General features: G+C 34.6%; 1 protein-coding gene across 1 annotated transcript; it reads left to right on the forward strand.

Annotated features, from left to right (window-relative positions):
- The first annotated feature begins 4,807 nt into the window (after positions 1–4,807).
- On the forward strand, positions 4,808–13,050 carry LOC109049324 (electron transfer flavoprotein-ubiquinone oxidoreductase, mitochondrial-like). Its single transcript, XM_042738163.1, has 13 exons — positions 4,808–4,977; positions 5,538–5,684; positions 6,593–6,822; positions 6,920–7,001; positions 7,648–7,766; positions 8,448–8,525; positions 8,845–8,991; positions 9,176–9,316; positions 10,533–10,676; positions 10,760–10,928; positions 11,053–11,235; positions 12,108–12,329; positions 12,498–13,050. Exons 1-13 carry the CDS (start codon positions 4,947–4,949, stop codon positions 12,659–12,661), a joined length of 1,857 nt encoding a protein of 618 aa, XP_042594097.1. The 5' UTR covers positions 4,808–4,946; the 3' UTR covers positions 12,662–13,050.
- The last annotated feature ends 35 nt before the right edge of the window (positions 13,051–13,085 follow it).

Below are 13,085 nucleotides of genomic sequence, written 5' to 3' on the forward strand. Positions count from 1 at the left end.
GATAGATAGATAGATAGATAGATAGATAGATAGATAGATAGATAGATATATTTAAAAACAACAAAAAATGAAAAAAAACTCAATAACATTACTAAAATTTTTACGAATTAAAATCCATTTTAAAATATTAATGCTATATATATATATATATATATATATATATATAATTTTAGTAATGTTATTGTGTTTTTGTCATTTTTTGTTATTTTATTTATTTTTGGGGTGTATGTTTGTGTAAAATTACAGTAAATTATATATAATTTTTAAATATCGTTTATAAATATATAAATTATATTTCAAAATGATATATAAATAACTATAATTGTACATACAGATGACAAAAACTCATTAACATTACTTAAATTATATATATATAAAATCAAAATAGCTTTTAAAACATTTTGTTATTATATACATATACGTATATATATATATATATATATATATATATATATAGAGAGAGAGAAATATAAATAAAGATAAATATATATAGTGTTATATAGATAGATAGATAGATAGATAGATAGCATTAACAATTTAAAATAAATAATAACAAATTAAATAATTTAACAAAGTTACTAATATATAAAATATAAAATATAATAAAAAATATAAATAAATTATATATATATATATATATATAATTTTTATATATATATATATATATAATATATATATATATATATATATATATATATAATTTTTACATACATATACCAAAATAAATAAATAAAATAAATTACAAAAGTTCAGCTACTATATTAGAAATATACTTGTATCTCAGTGATACTAAAATAATACTATTCCAAAAGCTTTAAATCCAAAATAAGATACAGGTAGTGTCTTGAATAGAACTTCTGGATCGTTTAGATGAGAGTGACTAAATGATGACAGAATCTTCATTTTAAGAAGCCTGATAGGGGCATCAGTGCACCAGCATCCAAAAGACAACATAGAGTATGCTAGTGACCAGCAAAGCTGATCTTTTCAACAGGGACATAACAGCACAATTCATTTGATTGTATTGTATTGATAAGCCATTCATTGATAAGGCTTAATCAGTTTGTTTACAAGAAGTGACTCATCCACAGGGTCTGAATTGACAGAGAAAATATAGATATGGTTAAATAATAAAAGTGTTTACTTAGTGTTTTACCATCAGTCTGTGTTACACATTAGACTTTTGCCCCTGTTTGTTGTATTGATTGACATCTTGTCTTTTCAGTGTTAGTTCTGGTGTGCAGCTAGTGTTTAAGATCTGTTTCTTGTCCAAATGAAAATGAGTGCATGTTAATAACTGCTGCTTTTTGTACAAAATGTTCATATATATTGTATAGAATTATTTTTTATCTAGCCAAACAGTTCAAGCATCATTCAGGATTTTAACAGATGTTGTAGAAGCTCTTCGGTTTCCATGAGAAATATCATTCCTTATACTGTAAGGTGTCAAGGCAGGAGGTATAGGTCGTTGTTTTAAATAGAGATATCTGTCAGTCATTTTAATTGTCTCTCTCTTTCAAAACCACAGGAGAAACAATGTGAAAATGTCCATTCAATGTTGCCTTGTTTTTATTCTTGAATCATCAGAAGGACTATATTTAGCTTACAGTTTTTATGGAAATAACTCATTGTATAAATAGAAACCCATGCATAAATTATTTAATTTGAATGTTTTGTCTGAAACTGTCTGCTTGCACACACAATGGTATCTTCTTTCAGGGAGTAATATATAAAGATAATAGTGGGATGAATCTCGCAAATGTCCATGAGCATGAGCATATTCAGTCTATAACCCTACAATAATAATAATAATACATCTAAAACTTTTTAAAGGTCATAAAAATGGTTTAATTTTCATGAAATTATATATATTTCAACCATTCAAAATTCAGCCATATTTATGACCTTTAAAATATTTTGCACTGTGACTTATTTTTATGAATTTTTCTACCCCAGTTTTAATCACTATAATGCAAACAAATGTCATTCACAGCACTGTAATTTGGAATAAAATGTAACTGAAGTAGTGAAGTATATATCATGATAGTAATTAATACATTTAATTGTGCAGATTTATAGTAATGAGATATTAACAAGTATCACCTTTGAATGAGAATTATATAAACAGAATAATAATAAATGATTTAATAAATTAAATATAAAGCTTGAAGTTTGTGTTATATTAACCATAATTTAGAAAAGCATTGCTTTATTGTCATGCAAACAATGCAACAATGTTAAAAATGGTCTTAAAGGTCTGTTTATGGTCTTAAAATACACTACCAGTAAGATATAAAACTGTAAAATAACAGTAAGATTTTGAATGTTTTTTAAAGAAGTCTGTTCTGCTCACCAAGCCTGCATTTATTTGATCCAAAGTACAGCAAATATATTATTATCATTATTATTATTATTATATATTATTATTATTATTAAAAATGTTTGAATGCAAAGCTTTCAGAGCTCACTATATCAGAAGGTGTTGATATATTGCTTCACACCAGACACACCTGTGTCACTAAATTTAGGTGCAGTTCCCAAACGATTCACATGTGGGAGAATGTTCTGTGCTATAGGTGTGAAGACGAATGACGTTATAAGCATGTGAATCACTCGTATGCATATGGCAATATCTCTATTTTCAATACGTTAATATATTTCTCTTACATGCATTCTGTGCTATTCTCTGATCACCAATGTTTTGTTTCTAGTAATTAAAACTCACAAATGCCCCATAAGCAGCCACACATCACCAAGAGCCCCATGAATATTTTTTCTTAACTTTTCCCTAATTATTTGTATCTTGTGGGACTGATACATGCTGTGATAATAGGGGTTATCATGTTTTTATTACCATGTAGAATTTAATGAGGTGGAAATGAGTAAAGTGAGCAATTACACAACACAGACTGCTGCAAAAAACACTTAAACACTTAAAAGTAGCTACAGTTCGTTACAAAGGCCTGTGTTAAGTCCAGAAAGTCATCTCAGACACCTGGTTTGGAAGACCCAAACATGTCTGACTGAAAATGCCAGCCAGATCAAACCAGATGCACACGCTTAGAGAGAGAGAGAGAAAACTCGAAGTAAATTGGACCCTAATCAGAGAATAGGCCTTTAAATAGGTCAGTCAGACTCACACACTGTGATTGACCTGGACTGGAAATGTCTTGACCAGGTATGAAGCCTGTGTCGGCATGGAGACAGGCAGACAAATCAGGTGACCTTATTGCACATTAAATAAAGAGCTTCACTGACTGACAACTTGCCATAATTATGGGTGAATCTTATGAAATCGTTCTTTCAGAAACTTAAAAAAAAAATCGTCATTATTCCAGCCAGTGTATATTATTAACTGCTTAATTTTACATTACATTTAGTCATTTAGCAGATGCATTTATCCAAAGCGACTTACAAATGAGGACAATGGAAGCAATCAAAATCAACAAAAAAGCAATGATATGCAAGTGCTATAATATTATATAATAAATAAAAAGAAAACAGATAGAATAGAAAAACCAGCTTCTTTGATGTTTAAAGTTTTGGAAAAAATTATATGGTCTGTGATGAAAATATTATATATTTATAGTTATGTCTTTTGAATATTTTTGTTCCTAATTTAATTTATTTGAAAGAAAACAGTATGATAACATCATCAAAGCTATCCCACAATCTATAATTCAGATGTCTTGTAACTTATCTCAGAATAATCTTACACCTGGTTAGTGCTGTCAAATGATTAATCGTGATTAATAACATCTGAAATAAAAGTTTTTGATTGTATAGTATATGTGTGTGTACTGTGTATATTTATTATGTATATAAAACACACACACATGCATGTATATATTTAAGAAAAATATGTTACATTTATATATTAAATATGTTTATATATAATACAAATAATATGAATATAAATATATACACATGAATACATGTAAATATTTTCTAAATATATGCTATATGTGTGTGTATTTATATACACAGAATGAATATACACAGTGCACCTACATATATTATGTAAACAGAAACCTTTATTTTGGATGGGATTAATTGTTTGACAGCACTACACCTTGTCCTCCTCAGCTTTCTCTTACTAACCTAAATTTATTTAAAACTGTGATCCAGAAAGTCTATTCAAATAAAAATTCAATCTTTTAATACTTTTCTAACGATGAAGATACAATTCTAAGAACAAAACTCTAAATTTCCAGTTGCACGAAAAGCAAATAAAGTCCACTTTAAATTTCTTCATGGAATACATCCTTCTAGAGAATGTTTAAGATGTTGAATTGGTCTTGATGTTAACAACATGAGTGGAATGAGCTGCCAACCTCCACCTGAACTACTGAGACCTTTTCCACAAGTACAAAATCACCCCACACTATTAACCAATACACCTACACACTCACTCACTCAATCAATCAATCAATCAAAAAATAAATTCATTCTGCATTTCTCCTCTTCTTTAAGGCTCTTTCACACATTCACTCCTCTTTTGTAAGTCACAGTTTGCATACATGTAATTTTTTATCATCATCACTATTATTTTTTTATTTTATTATTATTATTACTGTAATCTTTAAATTTATTTGAGTAATTGCCTGTTTGTGTACACTGTCTCTAATCCCAGATTGCAGAGCGTCCCCTACTGCCGAAATTAAATGTTATCCTGACAGCTAAACTGAATGACAGATACCCTTCGCTGTCATGAACACCGTATAATTCTTATCCTTATGAGTTTATGATCAGCAGTCATTCGCACGGTTTTTTTTTTTTATTCCGGCGCGTTTTTGTGACGTCATTCTGAGCTGCGCAGCAGATAGGCTGAGTTTGTTATGACACTTATTTTGTAACAGAGTCAACCGGAGTGTTATTTGTTTGTCTACACTCAACTTGAAACCCACGGGAAGCACCAGAGTCACAGCCGCACATTCAGCTCGTAGATGTTTCCAGTCTGTAGATATTCCCTCCAAGGTACTGTCACACTTTCACTGATGTGTAGCCAGAACGCTAACCAAACGTTGTAAACCTTTGATTCTACAAATCTGAAAGCATATATACTGTCCTATTAAGTTGTTATTAACCATGTTTACAAGGAACACGGCATGAAACATGTGTTTAACTGTAGGTTTATCCGTCTAGCTAGCTGACAGAATCCTGCAACTGTTCAGTCACAGGAAGAAAGTAGGGCAAAGGTCACTCGAATATCGCTCAGAATGTATGTGTCCTTGTTCTGAGAGATGAACGCGTTTCTGCATTAAATATAAAGCAAACAATTACTGCTTCTTTTAAGTACCTTAGTTGGCCTGTTACTTAATTAAGGGAGGATTTTGTCACGGCTTATCCTGTTATATAAAGTTGATTCATTTAGTTTGATATAGTTACATGCACAATAGACAGTATGTATACACAGTGTCTTTTTTATACTAAACTGTTTGTGAATCTGATATGATGTTAATATGTAACATGAGAGTGGTCTTGTCTGTGTTCTGTCTGTGACCTAATTGTTTTGCCTTTTATTTGTGTTTTTGCAGCACGGAGGTGTGTAGGTGCACTGAAGGCGGTTCAAGCGGAGCATGTCGCTCCTCAGGTGTGCTCCACACGGAGTTCCTCCTCCACTCTGTCACGAATTACCACACACTACTCAGTGTACCCCAGAGATAAGGACCCACGATGGGAAGGTCAGTTCTGTGCTACATGTTACCTCTTATCACTTTCTCCTCTTTAGAGGTGAGAGCGAACACATTTTGATTGGATAGGAGTCAGAGGACAGAGAGAATTTCAGATTCTGGATTTTATTTACAGCAAAACTTGGTCATTTACAAGAGAATGAGTGTGTGTGTATGTGATATGTGGCATGATATTATAACTATTTAATATATTGTTTATATTATAATGTATGTATTATATAGTAAATATTATAAATGACACATATATGATATATATAATGATTTATAATATTATATACCATACCTCTCGATATCAGATTAACCTCCTCTGTTTCCTTCAGTGTTTTTTTGACCACTGGTTTGATCATTTATTTACTATTGTTGTGTGTGAGTTTGTGTGTGTTTTCACTTCTTATAGTTTGATTTCTGAATTTCTTGTAGCTTTCTTTTTTTGACAGCACTTAGGTCAACCTTGGTTGTTTTTAAATGTGCTTTATAAATGAATATTGTATTGTATTGTAGATGCTTTTAATTGACTCATTTTTTTCAAATAGTATTATAAAGTTGTTGCTGAACATTGTACTGTAAAACATTTGCTTTTCAAGACTTCGCTGATCTGAAAGATAGCCTGGCTGAATATAGCCTGTCACTGAAAATCATTAGCTTGCTGGTGATTTGCCTCTCATTTATATTTAATATGTATAAATTAGCTGCTATATATCTCTGCATTAATACCCATTTTATCAGCCATTGGTAGCTGAGCTGACATTTTTATGAATCTTGCCTTCTGATTATTATTGTATTTTTAGACAAAACCCACAATTAGATTTTGCATTTAATGGCACTCAGAGATTTTTGTATCAAAAAGAGGCTCACATGATTGTGACTGATACTGTGATTATCTGTTTTCATATGTTCAGGAGTGGAAATGGAGCGCTTCGCTGATGAGGCAGACGTTGTCATTGTTGGTGGAGGTCCAGCCGGCCTGTCAGCAGCCATCCGGCTGAAGCAGCTGGCCAGTCAACATGAGAAGGAGCTGCGGGTTTGTGTGGTGGAGAAGGCGTCTCAGATTGGAGCTCACACGTTATCTGGAGCCTGTCTAGAGCCCACTGCGCTCAGTGAGCTTATTCCAGACTGGAAGGAGAGAGGGGTACAAACAAACACACATGCACACCCAAGTTTTTACTGATTGTGTTGACCTTGGACCAGTGATGGCCATGACACTGATTTTGATTCATGTCTAACAGGCTCCACTGAACACTCCAGTTACAGAGGACAAGTTTTCCATTTTGACAGAAAAATACCGCATTCCTGTTCCAATATTACCAGGTAGATTATTGCTATTGCATAAGGCCCATATTAGAGAGTTCTAGAACTTCACACAATGAGAGTTACATAATGTAAAAATAACTCATGAATAAATGGTCTTCTTGTCACAGTGTCCTGAATGGTTTTGTAACCTATTGTTAGATTTTGCTGTATTTGGCTGAGCAGCAGTCTGGGTGGCTCACAAAAGTACTAGATTTCTCTAATACATAAAATAAGTATGCTTGACTCAAGTTCTTGTGGGGAGAAGAAATTATGGAAGATAGCAGTTCTTCAGCAGTGATGTTAGTGTGTCATCCTTTAAACAATCTTAACCCATGGTACTGTCTGTGAGACCAGACCTTTATTCCTCATAACAAATGTGCTACAAACAATACAATAACCCCCCATAGATAGTGTAACCTTATGATGACCTGATAAGACCTCTCCCATGGAGAGCTCATGATACATTGACCTAATGGGCTAATTATATGGGCCTTTTGGGTCACACTTTTGTAAACAGAGTTTCAGTTAATAGCATCTGAAGCACAGTCAAAATGTAAATGCATCTGACTTGAAGTGCATATAATCTTTCACTATAGACGCTTTTAAAGATTTTTAAGACTGGTTCAGTTACATGGATGCAATTAAATGCAATTTGTGAATACAGGACTTCCGATGAATAACCATGGAAACTACCTAGTTCGTCTGGGGCATTTTGTACGCTGGCTTGGGGAGCAGGCGGAGGAGCTGGGAGTGGAGCTGTATCCAGGCTACGCAGCATCTGAGGTCAGAATGCCTTCTTTATGTGAATGTATACAATAATGATGCAGTTAATTTTTATTTTAATTAGACTTGCCTTCTGTGCTTGTAGTTTGTATTGTGAGTGATGTGCTGTACTTATTTAAGCTCTGGATTGTTAACCGAAACCCTGAAAACGATCAGTGCACTGAAATCTGGAATTTATTTAACTTCAAGACTGCTGTTTCTGTAGTAAGCAGGGTTCCTACGGTCATAAAAAAATTGGAAATATCAGGGAAATTAATCACACATGTCATGGAAATGTATACAATTTTAAAAAGTCATAGAAATGTATGTGATGTAAACATTTGTGTAGTTCCTCTTAGATTGCCTTGAAGTTACACTTTGTGAGTGCATTCTCTATTAAATTATTAAAAAATACATACAGTAATCAAAAACAATAATGGAATAAAGAAAGTTAATTGGTTAAAAGGAAAGAAAATGCATAATGCATTCTCCAAGTTGCTATGTAGATTAACGTGAAAAAAGTCACATAATGAGAAATGAAGTTGTAATTTTGAGACTCAAAAATCTTCAGTTATGATATCACATGAATTTCTATTGTAAGAGTCACAATTACGAGATAATAAAAGTTAGTCGCAATACAGGTGACAAACTCTTGTCAACCTGTCTTTTTCTTTCTCCTTCTCCTTCCTTTTTTTAACACAGGTGCTGTTTCATGAGGATGGCAGTGTGAAGGGAATTGCAACCAATGATGTTGGCATTGCTAAAGATGGCTCTCCAAAGGTTTTATATGTCAATATACAGTACCTTCTAGTACAGAATATGCAAATACCCTAAATACACATAGAACATTTAAAACACACCTTTTATGTGATTTAAAAAAAAATTTATTTTTTATATATATACAGAATATAAATATATAGAATAATTATTAGTCTAAAGCGGTCTGCTGAATGTTCACATCAAGGCCAAATGAACTACAACTAAAGATTGCAGTGGGAGAAAATAAAAGGGTAACTGTGGGTAAAGTGATTTCTGCTATGCAGATGGCATATTTGTGTGCTATTACCACCACATTTGACACTTTGTTGAACTCCTCCAGGATGTGTTTGAGAGAGGCATGGAGCTCCACGCTAAGGTCACTTTGTTTGGTGAAGGCTGTCACGGTCACTTGGCCAAGCAACTCTACAAGCAGTTCAATCTCAGAGAGAACTGTGAACCGCAGACGTATGCTATCGGTCTCAAAGAGGTACAAATCCCCTCTATGCTTTGATGATGCTTTAAACTTACATAAATATTTTCCTTTCAGTGACAACATTTGAAGTGAAATCAGCTAGTTCATTTACACGTTTGGAGTCATTGCTTTCATTTAAAAGCTTGATGCAATTTTTTTTGAACTGATGAATACAAAACAAAACACTGCTTTCTTCTAGCTTTGGGTTATTGATGAGAAGAAGTGGCGCCCAGGACGGACAGAGCACTCAGTTGGCTGGCCTCTAAACAGGAACACGTATGGAGGCTCCTTCCTGTACCACCTCAATGAGGGAGAGCCATTGGTAGCCCTGGGATTTGTTGTAAGTCATCTTATTCCTGAACCTTCTGGGCTGAACTCTGATTGAATCTGTTTCATTGGATTTGCAAAAGTCCTCTTTGAAGCCTTAATCTTAAAGCAGAATGTTCTGGATTGATGTCTTTTTCAGGATGCTTTGATCTATATAGATATTATTGACCTCGTTCATCATGTTCTTTCATGAGCTAAAACGATGTGTGAAAAGGCTTTCAACTTTTCAACAAAGTTGTTTCTGGTCAGGGTCTGTCATGAGGACATTCGCTCATCCTGCTGATAATATAACATATCAAAATGATATTTTTTTTCCAATCACTTTTTAAGAGGCATTTCACAGATTGCTTGTGATTCATAAAAAACAGTCTCAATTCCAGACGTCTTGAAGAGTTCGGCAGTGATGACGGGCTATTATCCAATGTCGTCATGGCCCAGGATAGTACTCGGTCTGATTGGTCACAGTTGTCTGGAGATACAGTGCAGCGTTTGAATGACAGAACTAAATCAAATCTCATGATTGCTCTGAATTGTTTGTCCCTTAAATACATTTCATTTGCTTGCTGAGCTGTTAGCAGAGCCATTGCAGTTTTGAGATACACAGTGTGAGAATACACTACTGTTCAGAAGTCTGGGGTCATTTTATTTATTTAATTTTTTTTAAAAGAAGTAATAGTTTTATGTAGCAAAGATGACCGTAAGACAATTACAGTGTTACAAAAGACTTCTATTTTAAATAATTTTATATTTATCAAAGAATTAAAAAAAAAAAGGTCTTAAGGTTTCCACAAAAATATTAAGTAGCACAACTGTTTTCACCATTAATAATAATACAAATGTTTCTTAAGCACAAAAACAGCAATATTAGAATGATTTCTAAAGGATCATGTGACACTGAAGACTGCTGAAAATTCAGCTTTGCCATCATAGGAATAAATTACATTTTAAAATTTATTAAGTTGTAAAACTGCTTTTTTAAAATTTTAATATTATTTTTCACTATTATTACTAAAATTTTGATCAGCATAAGAGACTGACAAACATTACAAAATGTTCCCAACCTCAGCCTTTTTATCAGTATAGTATTTGGGCTAAATACTATGGTGTTATAGTCCTTCTCAGCTCATCTTAGCAGGCAACAGTAAGCAAGGAGGCTGTAGCTTTGCAAACAGTCAGTGTAGTTATTCTATTATGCTGAACTGCAGATATGTTTGTGTATGTCTCCTCAGGTAGGTTTGGACTACACAAATCCCTATCTGAGCCCGTTCAGGGAATTCCAGCGCTGGAAGCATCACCCCTCTATAATGTCAACCCTGGAGGGTGGCAACAGGATAGCATACGGAGCCAGAGCCCTCAACGAAGGAGGTTTCCAGGCATGTCAGCGACTTGAAATTCTCATTATATATTCTTCTGTTTTCTCTTGATGAACCTCTCTCATTCGTGATCTCCCCTCCAGTCGATTCCTAAACTGACGTTCCCAGGTGGCATGCTGATCGGGTGCAGTCCAGGCTTCATGAACGTGCCCAAGATCAAAGGCACACACACAGCCATGAAAAGTGGCATGCTGGCGGCCGAGAGTGCCTTCAGCAAAATCACAGATGAGAATCTGCAGTCAGAAACAGCAGGTAGCCAACCCAGACATCTTTGCAAATTAGCTGAGGTGTAACTCACAGGGGAATAAACATAGTCTAAGGTGTCCAGGTATCCTAAACAGGGAATGTTTTTGTGTTCTTTTCCCCCCTCTGTTAGGCCTTTATATTCCTGAATATGAAGAAGCTTTTAAAAAATCCTGGATCTGGAAGGAGCTGTATTCTGTGAGGAACATCAGACCATCTTTTCATAACTATTTTGGTCTCTACGGAGGGATGGTGTACACTGGAATATTCTACTGGATCTTGAGAGGAAAAGAACCATGGACTCTAAAGCATAATGGTAAGAACAAAGAAACACATTATGAAATGTTTACTTGTTTATAACAAAAGCTTTTCATTTAAATCAAAAATAAAGAGTATATGTAAATTCTTAATATAACTGTATATATATATATGTATTGATCACAAGAAACGGGCATACTTTGAAGAGTTGAGTTAATGTCATATTGATGTCCAGTAATGAGTGTATTTTAGACTTTTCTGATGTTTCTATAGATGGAAAATGCTGGGTGAAATCAGCTTTAAATGTTTTTTTTGGGGGTGAATACAAGTTTTTACAATTACGTTTATCAATCCTGAGAGAACTAGAAGTATATGGAATCAGAACTTTGAAATACATTAAATACTGCCAAATGCTAGGTGAATGAGTGTAAAAAAAAAAAAAAATGTAGTCATTACCTTCCAAAAGATTTGAAATGCTCAAGGCAACATGGGTTTTTAGACTATATTGGCATAAATCCTTGTTATTTTGAGGTTGGTCCTCACTGCAGAACACAAGATCCAACTCCTCCCACCTAACATACACCTAAACCTACCCGTCTCCCCCCCTTGATCCATAAACCCACCCATCTCCACCCCTAAATCGCCATTATCCTATGTATTTAAGTATTCTCATATATGTATTCTGTATTGTCATTTCAGAGTCACCTGCTCCTAAATGCAATGAACTAACTGTGCCAAAGGGCCCCTTCCTGCCTGAGCAGGCAGTTCTTACACAGAATTAGCTCCTGTTTGGGCCCGACTGCATGCTAATAGACAGACATGTTGCTATTCAAGGCTACTACTCAGTTTACTACAGCAGTGGGCATCTGCCATCTGTTACAATTCATTTTGTATTTTATTTCTAATGGTAAACAAATGAATTTACTGTAGGTCTAGACGCTGATCAGCTGAAGCCGGCTAAGGACTGTACACCCATCGAGTATCCGAAGCCCGATGGGAAGATCAGCTTTGATCTGTTGTCATCTGTAGCCTTGAGTGGGACCAATCATGAGCATGACCAGCCGCCCCATCTGACGCTGAAAGATGACAGTGTTCCCGTGGCCCAAAACCTTGCCATTTATGACGGTCCAGAGCAGAGGTTCTGTCCTGCTGGTATGTAACTAATGCTCTCAGTGTTTCTGCTGCATTTAGAGATAGAGACTCAATCTTTTAGTTGCACCCGATAATACAAGATCAACAAGCTTGACATGTTGAGACTGCTGAAAACATCTGGTGAACAAGCTACCAGTGTTTAGACATTTTGTCCCTGCTGTCCCACAGGTGTATACGAGTATGTTCCTCTTGAGACGGGCGATGGCATGAGATTACAGATCAACGCTCAGAACTGCGTCCACTGTAAGACCTGTGATATCAAAGACCCCAGCCAGAACATCAACTGGGTTGTGCCTGAGGGCAGTGGAGGACCAGCCTACAACGGCATGTGATTTCAGTATTACATATCGTTTTGATTACTGGGCACATGGCACAAGTTCAGAATCGTTTTACTTAACTTTCAGGGCTAAAGCTTTTAAAGACTTGAGAGTCCTTCTGTTGTGCCTAAGGAGCAGAAAGTCCTCATATCCTGTGTGATGTGAGCTTGAAGTGTAATTACATAAAGTGGCTTTGCATATTTCAGGTTTGATCAAATTGTAACATTTGAAATAATTTTATATGTAACGTCCGTCAAAGGAATGTCAAAAGACGAAGGATCATGTTGGATTAACAAGCAGTGGACGTTTTAGCTCACCATGATGCGGTTAACTGTAAACTGACAGTTTTGTATATATTGTCAAAGTTGGTAACTGTAACTGGTAGAAATAAATTAATTATTCCATTCTGTTGGTATGTTTTATAGAACTACAAACACAA

Source organism: Cyprinus carpio, chromosome B14 (assembly GCF_018340385.1).
Source record: "Cyprinus carpio isolate SPL01 chromosome B14, ASM1834038v1, whole genome shotgun sequence".
Taxonomy (NCBI): domain Eukaryota; kingdom Metazoa; phylum Chordata; class Actinopteri; order Cypriniformes; family Cyprinidae; genus Cyprinus; species Cyprinus carpio.

Excerpts from the sequence above, each read along its gene's own strand:
- LOC109049324 (XM_042738163.1), top strand. The coding sequence starts at position 4,947 with ATGTTTCCAGTCTGTAGATATTCCCTCCAAG. Across the intron at positions 8,992-9,175 it reads ATGCTATCGGTCTCAAAGAG|CTTTGGGTTATTGATGAGAA; the intron begins GTACAAATCCCC and ends GCTTTCTTCTAG. Across the intron at positions 9,317-10,532 it reads TGGTAGCCCTGGGATTTGTT|GTAGGTTTGGACTACACAAA; the intron begins GTAAGTCATCTT and ends ATGTCTCCTCAG.